Below are 14,925 nucleotides of genomic sequence, written 5' to 3'. Positions count from 1 at the left end.
AAGTCTGGCTTCTCTACCATCAGCAACTCCAGGGGCATGAGCTGACACTCTTCCAGCTGAAATCCAGCTCAGCAGAAGCCCTTAGAGAATTGCAAGCTCTCATTCTCATGCTCCAGGGTGGTAGGGTTGCTCTAGAAGGAAAGGTCCTTAGGGTATCGTCACCTAAGCACCCTTGCCCTTGGGCAGGAGGGGTCTGCGTGCTCCCTATAGCCTGCCCCCAGCCCCAGCAGCACATCCAATAAATCTGCCTCTTCTCCAAGGGATCTCCCAACTTTACTTAGGTCAAAACTGTCCTTTAGGCGACTATAAGCAAGAAGACAATTCAGCATATATATTTACACTAAAGTGTTAATAACTTTCAAGTTTTAATGTGCTACGTCTCCAAGAAAATGTAGAGAAGAGACTATTTTCTAATAGTCTAATAGTCATAGACTAATTCTAAGAGTTGAATTTCAGCACCAGTCTGCTGCATTTCTGTGAGAGATCTTCCTGGATCTTCAGATCATACCCTACAGTGTCCTCAGAGGAAGGGCAGTCTGACTAGTTGGGTCAGAGCATCATTGAGGACACTCTAGCTTCCAGAAGCTGGCTCATTGAATATCACCCCAGGCGCTGGCTGACGGCCTCCCTCTGGGCAGCAACAACAAAAACAGAACTTTATCTTTTCATCATGTTTTATGGATAACCAAGCACTTTCACTTACACTTACACTGTCTGACCTGGTTCTTAAATCATATTATAGCAAAAGCAAGGATTATCAGGCCCATCTTAAGCAAGAGAAAACTGAGGACTTAAGTCTAGGGCCTCAGACATCCAGGCCAGAGCTCTTTATACTATACCATGTTGCTTTTCCCCACCGCCTATAATTCTCACTTTATTCTGGCTTGGAAGTAAAATGGTTTTTCACTTACAAAATGTCCAAGAGAAGTTTTTGTCAGAAATCCACTTCCTGCCCTCTCAGAAATTTGTGGAACTTGAAAGAATTTTAGGGAATGTCTAGATCACTTGTTACCAATTGTTCTTCTCATTTCCTTAACTTGAGATCCAAGCAAACCATTAGCATGTCTTGTCAACTGTACTTCAAAATAAACTTCAAACCTAACCAGTCCTCAGCTCCTTCATAGCTGTCACTCTTGCGCAAATACCATCTTCTCTTGCCTGAACTAGTCTGGGGAATAAGGTCCCCCAAACAAGCACAAACCACCTTCCCGTCCATGGAAACAGGTCTTGGGAGTTGGCTGCAGTAGTCTCGGGTTGGAGGTATGAGATGCCTTTATGCCAAGCCAACCAGCTTGGGTATTTAAGGGAGAATGTGTCCCTTCCATCCTGGCTCTTCTTTTCTCTTAAATGGTTCTTAGACTCCTAAGTTATCTTCCTGACTCTGCTGCTCTCTTACAGTTAACTCTCCACTTTAGCAGAAGGCACTGATTTAAAAAAATCAAATCAGGTCAATCCCTTGCTCAAAATCCTCCAGTGGTCTTCTTACCATGGTCTTCAAGGCTCTACGTGATCTGGCCCCTGTCTGCCTTGCTGGTCTCATCTCCCAGCCCTCTCTGATCCACCCGCTCTGTTCGAGTTCCCTTGCCTTGTTTCTGATGTTTGAATGTACCAAGCATGCTTCTACCTCAGGGCCTTTGAACAGATTGTCTTTCCACCTGACAAGGAAATATCTTTATTCAGATATTTGCATGTCTTGCTCCCTCACCTCATTCAGGTCTCTGCTCAAATGGTTCCTCCTCAGGAGGGTTTTCCCCTAGTCATCATGCTTTATACCTTGTGTTAATTCTTAGCAACTTGAACATAATTAATTAATTGATGTGTTTATTGTTCGTCTTTCTCACTAGGACTTTGTCTATCTAGTTCACTACCATATTATGAACCTCTCAAGCAGTGCAGATTCTCAGTACTTATTTGTAGAAAGAATTTGAGTGAATCAATTTTACAGATGGAGAGACTGAGGTCCAGGTGGGAGGGTAGGTCAGCACAAGAAGCAAGATGCAAGAGCAAATTTTCCTTCTAATAGGCCTGCGAAATACCCGTTGCATCCGGCTTCCTCCCTCATATTACATAAAAGCCAGGTTCTTTTCCAATATAAAGTTCTCAATTTGAGAAACAGCATTTTAACATCACAGTGTGCTCTACTTTGCCCCTTTGTCTTCTCAAAGTCAAGCTTGTTGATGATCAGGGCTGGAAAGAACCACAAAGGTTGCCTATCAAGCCTTCTATTTTGCAGATGAAGAAACTAAGGCCCAGAGAGGAAGCCCCCAGCTGGACTGTGGCAGAATCAGAACTAGAACCCAGGTCTCTGGACTCCAAATACGGTTACTTTCTGCTTCCCTGCACTGCTTAATATCGAACACCTGATTACTCATAGATTTTATTGTCTCTTACAAAAATGAGTTTTTGCTCCTCATATTGGCAGGTAGTCACCCCCAAATGTACATTTCACAGGGAGGTGGGAAATCATATCCCCGTTGGAGAGCAGCACATGAAAGGGGCCTAGATGCCCCCTCGAGGCCCTTGCGTCCTGGCTGTAGACTGCTCAGCCAGGAGGTGTCTCCGGCATCCCTGAGTCAGGGGAAGAGGAAAGTTGCTAAACTGATCAGTAGCCTCCCTCAACCTTGCCACTTCCTGCCTGCGTGGCCTTGTGCAAGGCAGAGGCAGCTGTGCTCTCAGGGACTCAATTTCCTCCTCTGTGAGATGGGGCTAGCATGCCCTGTCGTACTGGATGAGAAAATACTTTGTGAACCACAGAAGGCTGCACAAGGACGGGGTCTATCATTCTTAGTGACCAAGGTCTGGGAAATAGGGTCCCCAGTACAACCACAGACAGCGCCCCCCTGCCCCCCTCCAGCCTTTGGGACTTGGAAGCAAGACCCTGGGGGTCGGCTGCAAAGCTCAGGTTGGGGAAGTTTCAAGTGTCTTTGTGCTAAATCAAACTTTATTCAAAACTTGGCCATGGGGAGGGGGCTTAAGGAAGAATCTGTGTCCCCTTTTGTTCTTCTTTCTTTCTTAAGTGGCTCCTAGACTCCTAGCAATTTGAGGATTATAAAACTAAACAGAACAAAAAGCCCAGAAGTCATCTTATCCACAGCTTCAGCACTTCAGCAAAGGTACGAGGGAAGCCACCCAGACTTACTATTCCCAGGTAGGTACTTAAACAGCTAAAGATCATGAGTATTTGTTTTTAAATACCAAATCATTCCATTTACATAAAGTTCAGAAACAGTCACAACTAACTTATCATGAGAGACATCAGAAGAGTACTTGCCTCTTGAGGAGAAATGGACTGAAACGGGGCACTCAGAAACTTTGAAGGTGATGAAATATTCTATATCTTCATTCGCACGTTGGCTTCATAGGTTTATAGGGGTGTCAAGACTCACTGAACTGTACACTTAAGACCTTTGCATTTTACTGTATATAAATTAGACTGAAATAGACTGACTGAACTGAAATGTTTTCCTTGTAAGTTCCGATATTGCATTGTATGTTGCATTTTCTTTGTTCCTGAAAAATATGGAACGCTTCAAGACTTTCTGTGTCATCCTTGCTCAGGGGCCATGCTAATCTTCTCTGTATCGTTCCAATTTTAGTATATGTGCTGCTGAAGCGAGCACCATGAGTATTTTTTATGAGAAATAGCTGAGAAGGAAAGAGGGAGTAATGGAAGGAGGGGCTTAAGAGAGGAAGAGACTAGAGGCAGAGACTGGGATAGATATTGGGTAGGCAGAATGGGAAGGGAGGGAGATGTGCAGAGAAGGCAGAAGGAAGCCAGATAGAACCAGACCAAAGTCAGAAAATGACTGGGGAGAGGGAAGTACAACAGAGAGGATTGAGGATAGGGAGTGGGGAAAGAAAGTAAATAGGGGATTGAATAAGGAAGATTTGGAGAGAGAAATTCAGAGAAAGGTTTGGGAAAGGAGAAAGAGGAAAAATGAGGATAAAGATGTGGAAGGAGAAGAGCAGGCACCTGGGGAGAGAAGTAGAATAGAGCAAGACGGAGGGGCTACTATTTGTTCTTTGGCTCGCTCCTGTTTTAGGAAAATTCTTCTCTACTCAATGGGGCTGCCAAGGGCAAGCCTTGAGTGGAAGAGATGTGAGATCATTTGAGGGTGCCTTGGGACAGTTGGGTTGACATAACTAGACTCTGAACCCGCAGCTAGAGGCCTAGGAGGGTTCCAGGATATATAGAGAAAATAACATGCATTGTGTTCTGCAGTCTGAGATCCATTGCTCTCCCAGACTATTCCAACACATGTGAGTGACTTTTTAATGCCTTACTTGTTCTAAGCCTTGTCTGGACTCACCAAGCCCCGGAAGCTTTAGCACTCCTTGCTGTGCCTTCTCTTATTGCTCTAGCTTACAGACACAAAAAGAAAAGTGACAATTATTCAAGCCATTCAGGACACCTCCCAACCCCTCCTGCCTCTCAACACTGTGGTCTTGGTCTAAGTATTGAGAATACATATGTGATGCCTGGCTGGTGACAGGATTAGTCAAGTTCTCTGCTTCACTTGGTTTCTGAAGATACAGGAATTTTTTTCAGCTCTTATGAACTTGAAGCTTATAAAATGCCAGCCCTTGAAGAGCCTGCAGGGATCATCTGGTCCGTGCTAGGACATTAGCTGGCCATTCCTTGATAAGGAATTATTCTGGGGGAAAAAAAAGAAAAGGAAAAGCTACCAGAACTCTGATCAGGACAGCAAACATCTAACTAGACCACAACCAGAATTCCACAACAGCATGTCTCAAACTTCCTTTTTATTTGTGTGGGGAGTAGGGGAGCACTCTTGACGCTTTCTTCACACAGAGGCTTACAATAACGGTCACTTACATTCAAGGGATTCCTGAACTTCTGTATGTCCACACTGGGAGTCCCTGACCTAAAATGGCTACAACTAGCCAGGAATCCATTAGAAAACTCAGAGTTGAGTGAAAAGAATCCTAGTTTGGAATGTGGAGGTCTGGTCCTTGCTCCAGCTGTGTACTGTGTGAGCCAGAGAATTTCACTGCCCATTTCTAGGCTCAGTGACTCAAACTCTGAAGTTTAGTAGATGTTTTCTGAGATTTCTTTCTAGTTCCAAGTTTCTAGCACCAAAATGAAGTCAATCTGACTTTTTTTTCCTTTAGCATTTTTTGTCACAGTCGAATGGCAAGCAGACTACAAGTGTCTCTGCTGCTGAGAAAGAGGGATGGAGGGTGAGTTTAAGGTACTCTTCCATTATAAGGAAAAGGGAAGTTCTTTTAGAGCCGCATTACATCTTAATCTACAAGACTCTTTACAGAGTTAATGGAGAAAGGTGACTTAGTCTTTCTAAAATCCACACTCCATTTTCAAATCTGTTCTTAGAGGAATGCTTATGACATTCACTGTCACAAAGAATGCTTGTAACCATCTCCACTTGTCACACTCACACTTTTGCATTTGGTTCTCCTAAAATGTTTGAGCATGATGATGGATAGAATTGTCTGGGTACATTTATGTGTATGCGGCTGAGTGTGGTAGTGCATTTGCTTCTCCAGGGGCTGAGTGTTTGAGTGTGTGTAATTAAGTGTGCACATGTGTGAGTGAAATTATAGAATGTGTATGTGTGTAGCACTGAGTGACTATAAAAAGATTGTGTAGATGGTGTGACGTGTGGAATCGTGTGTGCCTGTGCCTGTGCAGGATTTAATTTTTTTAAATAAGCCACTTTTGATTGTGTACCCTCCTCTCACTTCTGTGATTGATTTCACGAGGGTAATGGTGCGTAAAAGCGCTGGTGAGATCTGGGGGCGCCTCCTAGTCTGACGTCAGAGAGAGAGTTTAAAAAGGGGGAGACGGAGGAGAGCATACAAGCCGCTTTAGGAGTCGCGAGGTTCAGAGCCGTTGCTGCTGCCTGCGATCAGCTCCTAGAGTTTGACCAACCGCACTCTAGCTCGGCTTCTCCGGCGCCGCCGAGATGCTGTCCTGCCGTCTCCAGTGCGCGCTGGCCGCGCTCTCCATAGTTCTGGCTCTGGGCGGTGTCACCGGCGCGCCCTCAGATCCCCGACTCCGTCAGTTTCTGCAGAAATCCCTGGCTGCTGCCGCTGGGAAGCAGGTAAGGAAACTCCCTCGACGTCTTCTTTCCCCTCTCCAGAACCTCTCAACCTTCCCTAGCCTTGCCTCTGATCCCTTGGGTGAATTTAAGAGGTGCTCTCAAAGAGTGCCGGTGCTTTTCTGGGTCCTTTAGCTACCAAAGCTCCCAGGAAAACTTTCAAAGTCCAGAATCCCTTATTACCTCTTTGTTTCCCCTGATCAGCGCAGTAGGTCACTGTTCAGGTGAGTTCTTTAGCATTCAAGAAAATTCCAAGACCTTGGTAACTGAGCTCGAAGGGATGATGGCATCGATCCCCGGTGCTGACCGCGGGATGTGCTGACCCAGGTGCTGAAAGCACGGACCTCCGAAGCTGCTACTGTCCTGAGCACCACCTCCCTCCCATGCAGCGGGGTTGGGGGCTCACTGGCACTTTACAGCCAGAACACAATATGTTTACGATTGTGAAAGGTCTCGTTCTCCACAGCTGACTTAGTAAAAATGGTAAGAACAATTCTAGTTTGTAGCTCATGATATGGAAATTGAGTTAAACAAACTGTTGGCTCCTGTTGAAAAACTAACGATCTATTTCTTTCTATGTGTGTATTTTAAACCTACAGAAGCAGAAAACTTGCAGAAACATTTGAGTTTTTAAAGCTTCTTTGTGTACTTGGTGATTATAACAACAGCCCTTGTTTTTATATCCTTAACCAATTTTAAGTGTGAAAAAAATTGCACAGCTGTGAACATTGGGGTTTGGGTGTGGTTAAATCTGTTTTTCAAGCCGGCTTTTCCATGTCTTCTTCTCCACCGTCCTCATTCTTATCCTCTCTCTCTCTCTCTCTCTTTCGCTCTTCCTTCCACCCCGTGCAGGAATTGGCCAAGTACTTCTTGGCAGAGCTGCTCTCTGAACCCAACCAGACAGAGAACGATGCCCTGGAGCCTGAAGATCTGTCCCAGGCTGCTGAACAGGATGAAATGAGGCTGGAGCTGCAGAGATCCGCTAACTCGAACCCGGCCATGGCGCCCCGAGAACGCAAAGCCGGCTGCAAGAATTTCTTCTGGAAGACTTTCACATCCTGTTAACTTTATTGATTATTGTTGTCCGTATAAGACCTGTGATTCCTCTCCTCCAAACCCCGTCTCTCCTCCCTAATCCCCCCAATCCTCAGTAAGACCCTTGCATTAGGAATTGAAGACTGTAAATACAAAATAAAATTATGGTGAAATTATGAAAAAAAGGATTTTGGTTTCTTCTTGAGTTCAACCTTTGTGTTCAATACTATATGATTAACTTCATTTGTGATTTCAGTCAAGTTCTTGGAGATATGCACTCCAAATCTCACAGACATACTGTTTAAAATTCCCTGTGGTAATAAAAGTTATGTTTTAAATGGTAACCCAGATAGTTTGGGTTATTATAAACATAAATAATCTCAATTAACTCTATGAATTCTAGTTTTAATCCAGCAGTAGTTATTGGAAGGGGCTGCCACAAACATCAATTACATTTTAAATACACTTAAAATTATATGTTGAAATGAGTATTAGTATTAATGGGTAGGCAGGCTGAAATGTCCAACTAACCACCAGGCTGATACGTAAAATAAATGATATATAAAAAATAGAAGGGAAAAATCACTTAGAAGTTGGAGGAAAGAAGCTGGCTTAAATAACTAAAATAAAGTTCTGAGCTTTTAAGATGTGTTTATAGTTTGTGAACATTTATCTAGAGAAGAACATTGCTTTAATATTTTCTTTGACAATCTTCTCTGTAACTGAACAAGGTTAAATAACTGCTTCTGTTTTAAAAGTAAGCTCCTGGGCTTCCCTGGTGGCGCAGTGGTTGAGAGTCCACCTGCCGATGCAGGGGACATGTGTTTGTGCCCCAGTCCAGGAGGATCCCGCATGCCGTGGAGCAGCTGGGCCCGTGAGCCATGGCCGTTGAGCCTGCACGTCCGGAGCCTGTGCTCCGCAACGGGAGAGACCACAACAGTGAGAGGCCCGCATACGGCAAAAAAAAAAAAAAAAAAAAAAGTAAGCTCCTAAATTTTTTTCCTCAGGGGGAAATACCAACTTAATTATAAGATTCCAACATGAGAGCTATGGGTTGCAAGAAACATGTGTGTTGGGTCACCTCAGTGAATGCAACACTATTGAAGGTATCAGAGTACAATATCATAATTGCAGAATAACAGAAGGAGATAACTCAAGACTTCTTTTGATTTTATCAAAGTGAGAGTCAAATAAAAATGCAAACAATAATAAAAATTGTACCTGCTGGCTATTATTAGTAGTACTGTAATAACATACTAAGTGGTACTGCTCAAGACAGAGATAAAAACATTGCTAATTTAATTCACAGAGACCTTAAAAAGGTGTCCCTTTGAGGATGTGCATTTTAACTATCAACTGTATTTCCGAATAACTGCTAGAATAAGAAACCAAATATAGGGCTTCCCTGGTGGCGCAGTGGTTGAGAGTCTGCCTGCCAATGCAGGGGACACGGGTTCGAGCCCTGGTCTGGGAAGATCCCACATGCCACGGAGCGACTAGGCCCGTGAGCCACAACTACTGAGCCTGCGCGTCTGGAGCTTGTGCTCCGCCACGGGAGAGGCCGCGACAGTGAGAGGCCAGCGCACCGCGATGAAGAGTGGCCCCCGCTCACCGCAACTAGAGAAAGCCCACGCACAGAAAAGACCCAGCACAGCCAAAAATAAATAAATTTAAAAAATGAAATTAAAAATAAATAAATAAATAAATAAATAATTTTTAAAAAAGTCCCCTCTCCAAAAAAAAAAAAAAAAAAAAGAAACCAAATATAAACACAGAAACTCAGTGTAAATCCCCATAGTATGAACTTTCTGATGGGAGCATATAAACATCTAAGAGGAATTTCTTATTTTACTGAAGATATTTATGTTAGATAATACACGTTTTTAATATGAACATGCTTAGTGGAAGTTAATTCCTGAACAGCTGATCAAACAAGAGAAAATCTAAGCCACTTTACTAATCTCTGTGAAAACAGAACATCCTTTGAGGTACTGGTACATCTTTTATTTACAAGGCATTTAGGAGGGAATTAATGTGTCCACTTAGGCGATCTGTCTCTGTTAAAGGCCTTTTGTACTTCTGGTTACCAACCAGCTCAATGGAGCAATAGAATCACATTATTATGATTAAAGCACAGGAGAGAACACAACTTAATAGTTTTCCGAGGAGTGCATAGATTGTATGAGTGCCAGGGGATTTTAAGATTTTAGTATCATCTTTAGTTGTCAGTTCCCAACAGTAGTATGGTAATAATTGGCAAGAATTATATAGTCATGTGCCTATATATATATATATATATATACACACACACACACACACATATATATATATATTCTTCATTTAAAGATTAAGTTGAATGGAACATTTAATCACAGTTAGTTACATTTCAGCCTCATTTTTGCCACCTTCAAAGTAGAAGGCCGTACTGGCAAGGGTCCCCATATTCCTTCCAGATGTGACTGCAGTTTTGTGCTTCACCATTGACAAAAGTGTTAGAGGAGGACTGATTTTGGTCATTTTAATTAAGATATGGAGCAGAGTTATTTAAAAGATATATATAGAAGGTTTCACTTTTTACTTCCCATTTAGTTCATTTGTGTTCCTCTTTTTGTTTTTATTTATTTATTTTTGAATTTTACTTTATTTTATTTTTTTTTATACAGCAGGTTCTTATTAGTTATCTATTTCATACATAGTAGTGTATATATGTCAATCCCAATCTCCCAATTCATCCCACCCCCTTCCCCCCTTGGTATCCATACATTTGTTCTCTACATCTGTGTTTCTGCTTTGCAAATAAGTTCATCTGTACCATTTTTCTAGATTCCGCATATAAGTGATATTATACGCTATTGGTTTCGCTATTTGTTTTTCTTAAGTTTGATTCACTGCAAGAGTCTAGTATTCTAGCCTGTTTACCACCTAGCCACAACGAACTTTTCAGATTATATTTTCCTTCCTCTTTAATACAACCACAGGCTTCAGTAGTCCTGGACTACCTGCTCTTTCTTTTAATGGGATCGCTTGGGCAAGGTACTCTTCTTTTCTGGGCCTTGGTTTCCCCATCTGAAAATAGGCATACTAATAAAGCCAGTCCCTTAGAATTACAAGGATTCACCAAGATCATGTGTTTGGAGGTCTTAGTACATGGTAAACAGTTGGTAAGTTAGATGTCATAACTGGCGTTATTTTTTCTCTCACATGTGCTGTGCTTTCTAGACTCTCTTCCTTTGCTTTTGCTCTTTCTTGTCATTTCCACAGGTCCAAATCTAAGCCAGCCTTCAAGATTTGTTTTATAAGCTTCTTCCTCCATAAAATTCTTGCTCTGAGCCCTCAGTTGGGATATCTCCCTTCTCTATTAATCTATATCTCTTCCAAGAGGTTTACCTATCACTTCCTGCCATTTATTCTAGTTGTATGAGTATATGTAAGAGGGTGAGTATTTGTGTATGAACTTCCAATGAATAAATATATGTCAGATTCACATATAAGGTGCAATCAGTACCTCAAGCAATGCACACAGCAGGTTCTCAGTGTTCACTGAAGAATGAGTGAATGATCCATGTGCTTGCAGTCTCAAGCGAAGCAAATCTCTATTACTAGGCAACAACATTTTTTTTTCTTAAGAATAGCACAGGAATATGGCAATAGTGGCTATTCTATGCGATGCTGGTGTGATACAAGAAAGACATAGCACATGGTTATAATTTTAATAACCATTGAAGCATGTGATTAGCAGACCCACTCATTTGGAAGCTGCAATCAATCCAGTTTTCTTTAACCATTTTACAAAGTTCCTCAGTGGGGCCTGTTTAACTGTCCACCAACTGTGGACTCACAGTTGTAGAGAATCAGATTCACTAACACTTTAACCACATTTGTTTATTTTAAGATCATACAGATTCACTCTTGGCCCGCATGCAAGACCAGTTTTTTGGCCTTGGCTCAAACTATTCTCAACATACAAACAATTCTGTTTTATGATGACACAAAATACACCTTTAATTGTGAATATTAGACGTGAAAGAGGGCTCTGAGATCGTCTCATCCTCACCACTCATTTTACTGGAAGCTGACATATGGAGAGGTTACCGGCCCAAGATAGTCAGTAAGTTGATGTAGAGTCTGGACAAAGCCCAAGTTCCCCCTCTTCTACCTCAGGGTTCTTTTGATGATCTTACTACACTGCCCCCTCAAGGAATCTGACCTTCTGGATAATTGGTGTGTTTCATTAGTCTGAAGTGAATGCCAATTTTTCCCCTGGAACTTCTTCACCTTACACCAAACAACTGGTCTGCATCTGAGGGAGAGTAAGACAGTTGATACAAAATAGCTTCCTGTGGTAATAGAAAAGACATTAGGAAGAAATGGTAGAGATACTGATGAAGAGGAAAAGAAATTCAAGGGAGAGAGTTTTTGACTAAATTAGACCAAGAAGCAAGGAATTAGTCTGTCCTGGAGTGGAGACAGAGGGGTTCCCTAGCAAGTGGATGGACTCACACCAAGGAGACAGGACTGTGCCTGTGGGGGTGGTCCTCAGAGAAGTCATGATCCACACCCACAGGCCCCGGGAGGAAACATGTCAACGACCACCTCTGCTTCTTCAGTAAGTGAGAATGAGTGCCTTAATTTCAAGTGTTCACTTTCTTATTATCTAGAATGTGCCTCAGTGTTGAGGACTTGCTGGACACTGGAAACAAAATTTGTATGGTAGGGTCTTTGCTTTCAGAGGACCCAGTCTAGGAAGTAAGACATATTCCTTTAAAATGAGCAAATGCTAAAATGGAGGTTTGTCTAGAGTGTTAGGGATAAAAAGAGGTGCCGGTAGCTCCCTTGCTTTTTTCTCTAAATTATTCTCCTTATTAGTTTTTAAATTATGGTTTGAAAGTGTAAGTGATTTTACCCTTGATGGGATGAATAAATTATAGGTATATAATGATATAATATACACTTTTACAACTTAATCTAGGTTAGCTTGAAAAGTGTTTATATTCCTCTTTTGTATATGAAGAGGCTGAGAGTGAGAGAGACTAAATAACGCACCCAAGATGTCACCAGCCGGTGAGTAGTGGAGCTGGAACCAGGTTGTCTGATTTCCAATCCAGTGCTCTTCCCACTGTATTTTAGGGGAAAAGGGTGAATTAAAGGGAAACTCAGGGCTTCCCTGGTTCAGTGGTTGAGAGTCCGCCTGCCGATGCAGGGGACACGGGTTCGTGTCCCAGGCTGGGAAGATCCCACATGCCGCGGAGCGGCTGGGCCCGCGAGCCATGGCCACTGAGCCTGCGCGTCCGGAGCCTGTTGCTCCGCAACGGGAGAGGCCACAACAGTGAGAGGCCCACGTATCGCAAAAACAAACAAACAAACAAACAAAACAAAGGGAAACAACTTGCTGGGCAAATTAAGAGCAGATCAGCTTCGGATCATCTTAATTTTGCTCTTCTATACATAATACAAAGGGGTATTACTACTCTTGCTGTCAGAGGAGAAATGGATTTAGGCTCTGGGATTGGGGTTTCATCCTGTTACTACATTAGGAGCATTATTTCCAAGGAACTCTTTTTAATGTCTTTCCACACGTTTCATATCATAGTTTTAGTTTTGCTAAAGGAATGAATAAACAAACAGACAAACAAATAAATAAAATTAATAACCTTTAAGCACATCTTTTCCCACTCAATCTCATACACACAGGTTTTAGTACAACCTGGGCTGTGGGCATTTTTCGCATGAAGTAGTTATAAATCAGTCCGCATTTAGTCTACAGGTCACGACATCTGCCTCCCTTATGCCTGGGTAGTGGTCATATATTCCTGCCTCTGGCCTTGTAGGTATATCCTTTGAAAAGCTGCCCTGAGGCTGGGATTTGAAGACCTGAGAATTTTCACTGAAACTTACAAATGAGATGAACTTTTGCAAAGTAGGCTTTTATACCACTGAAGTTGATACACCCGTCAAGGTCTCAGATAAATATTCTAGGTCGTGTAAGTGGCCACCTCATTCCTATTAGCTTCACATGTCTCTGGAATATGGTCCATTAAGACGATGAAATTGTTATCTAGAGATTAAACAGCTCATTAAAATAAATAATATTTCAAAGAAATTCAGGCTTTTAAAGTAGGGTTCAAATAGTTAAGAAAGATAATGTGTTCCCAATTAATGGCTATTTAATTCTATCTTTCCTGTATAAAAAAATATATAAAAGTACATTTTCCGTTCCAATGCTACATTAGGGTCAAATGGCACATCTTATGAAAGAAACATTAAGCTACCCTAGAATTGCTGTCCCTGGGTAATGATTTATTTGACTACCAAAGGCACATCATGAAAGTCAAGATTACAAATTTAACTAGGACATAGCTCTTTCTTCTTCATTTTCCCGTCTATATTCTCCACTCACTCCCCAAACACAGGGATGAAAGGCAATGATTTTACCAGACTTATCATCTTCTTCGTCCTCTTTTTTATTTGTTATTATACATGGGTTAGCATGATATATTCATGACTAAGAGCCCTCAAGTTCTATGGCCTTCAAGAAATCTGGAAACTCCTAGCTCTCACACTCTTTTTCTCAGGTGATTTATGAAAACACTTATTTGTGGATCACTGCAGTGGACAGATTTCTGACGTTGTTGCTGCTGCCTTTCTCCTTCTTTTTCCTCTTCTTCCTCCCAGCTCTTCTCTAAAATTCACTCCTCTCTTTGAGAGCAGCATCCTGAATTACTTTTTGTGATCCACCCCACTGTGCATGCTCCACCGTGTGGTTGGAATGGGAATGACTCCACCTGCAGTCCAGGATGGATACCAGAATGGATTAAGCCACTCAGAATATATCAACCCTGTTCATAAGGATTTGTTCATGGCTTGGGCACATGACCAATCACAGTGAAACTTAAGACTCTTATGGGCTCATCTGGGACATTTCTATCTCGCTGATTGTGGATGAGGAAGCGTGAAAATCTTTGTCGACTGTATTGAGACTGCCAGTGTAGTCTGAAGGCTTGTGCTGTAGAAGGCAGAGTGATGAGATGTAAGAAAACTGGGTCTTTGGTGGCCTCATTGAAATATGATATTAAGCTTATCACAAACAACAGCAACAACATGATGTTTACCTCTGTACACTTCATATGTATTATCTAATTCTCTGTATTTTTTAAGAGTAGTTTGGTTTTCCTTTATTTTAACCAGAAACTTTCTTATACACACATTTAGTGGTACCTTGTATTATTTGTAGTGTGTGTGTGTGTGTGTGTGTGTACATATGCATGCATGTATGAGACTATGGGTATGTCTTTGTTTATATATCTCTAGCTATTATATATTTATGCTTGTCATAACTTCCCAATTAAGATGAAAGTTTTGAGAGGAAAAAGATTAGATGCACTAGATTTTATACCTTTTTGAAATCCCATTATTTGACAGGCCTAGTCTAGCTTCTTTACAAATACTGTTGATAATAAAGAACAGGAGAATTGCTTATATTCATTTAATACTTTCCAATTTATTAACGTCCTCTACAACTGTTATCTCATGGAATTGTCACACGTTTTATAATTTATAAATTAGGCATTAGGACAGGAATTTATACCTCTATTTTTTACAAATGTAGAAACTGATATTCAAGACGTGAAAGTAACTTGCCCAAAGTCACAAATAGCTTATGTGGCAGAGCTCAAAATTAAGACCAGCTCTTCTGAAGAATCAAGTCAAGCTGCCCATCCATTTCAGTTTTAGGGACACCGCGATCAATTAGACAATGCCAAAGGTCTCTGTAGGTCAAACCCTTTGATTTCTGCTTTCCCTCTGCTGCTTG

At 41.8% G+C, this 14,925-nt stretch overlaps 1 protein-coding gene and 1 non-coding gene across 3 annotated transcripts; one reads left to right on the top strand and one right to left on the bottom strand.

The window, feature by feature from the left end:
* The first annotated feature begins 2,723 nt into the window (after nt 1-2,723).
* Nucleotides 2,724-7,300, top strand: SST (somatostatin). 2 transcript variants are annotated; one of them, XM_033403240.2, is made up of 4 exons: nt 2,724-2,902; nt 3,018-3,148; nt 5,922-6,083; nt 6,933-7,300. In XM_033403240.2, exons 3-4 carry the CDS (start codon nt 5,946-5,948, stop codon nt 7,143-7,145), a joined length of 351 nt encoding a protein of 116 aa, XP_033259131.1. In that variant the 5' UTR covers nt 2,724-2,902; nt 3,018-3,148; nt 5,922-5,945; the 3' UTR covers nt 7,146-7,300. The 2 variants fall into 2 exon arrangements, with proteins under 2 accessions (XP_033259131.1, XP_049566198.1); XM_049710241.1 differs by lacking the exons at nt 2,724-2,902; nt 3,018-3,148 and having other exon boundaries at nt 3,168-6,083.
* Nucleotides 3,514-3,620, bottom strand: LOC117196079 (U6 spliceosomal RNA). Its single transcript, XR_004476081.1, has one exon. It is a non-coding gene; the product is annotated as a U6 spliceosomal RNA (small nuclear RNA).
* Nucleotides 7,301-14,925: the final 7,625 nt, after the last annotated feature.

The sequence above is a fragment of the Orcinus orca genome, chromosome 5 (genome assembly GCF_937001465.1).
Source record: "Orcinus orca chromosome 5, mOrcOrc1.1, whole genome shotgun sequence".
Lineage (NCBI taxonomy): Eukaryota > Metazoa > Chordata > Mammalia > Artiodactyla > Delphinidae > Orcinus > Orcinus orca.
Note: the sequence above shows the minus strand (reverse complement) of the source record. Positions and strands in the feature narration are given on the sequence as shown.

Coding starts and splice junctions, on each gene's coding strand:
- SST (XM_033403240.2), top strand. CDS start 5,946: ATGCTGTCCTGCCGTCTCCAGTGCGCGCTGGCCGCGCTCTCCATAGTT. Junction 6,084..6,932: donor CTGCTGCCGCTGGGAAGCAG/GTAAGGAAACTC, acceptor CACCCCGTGCAG/GAATTGGCCAAGTACTTCTT.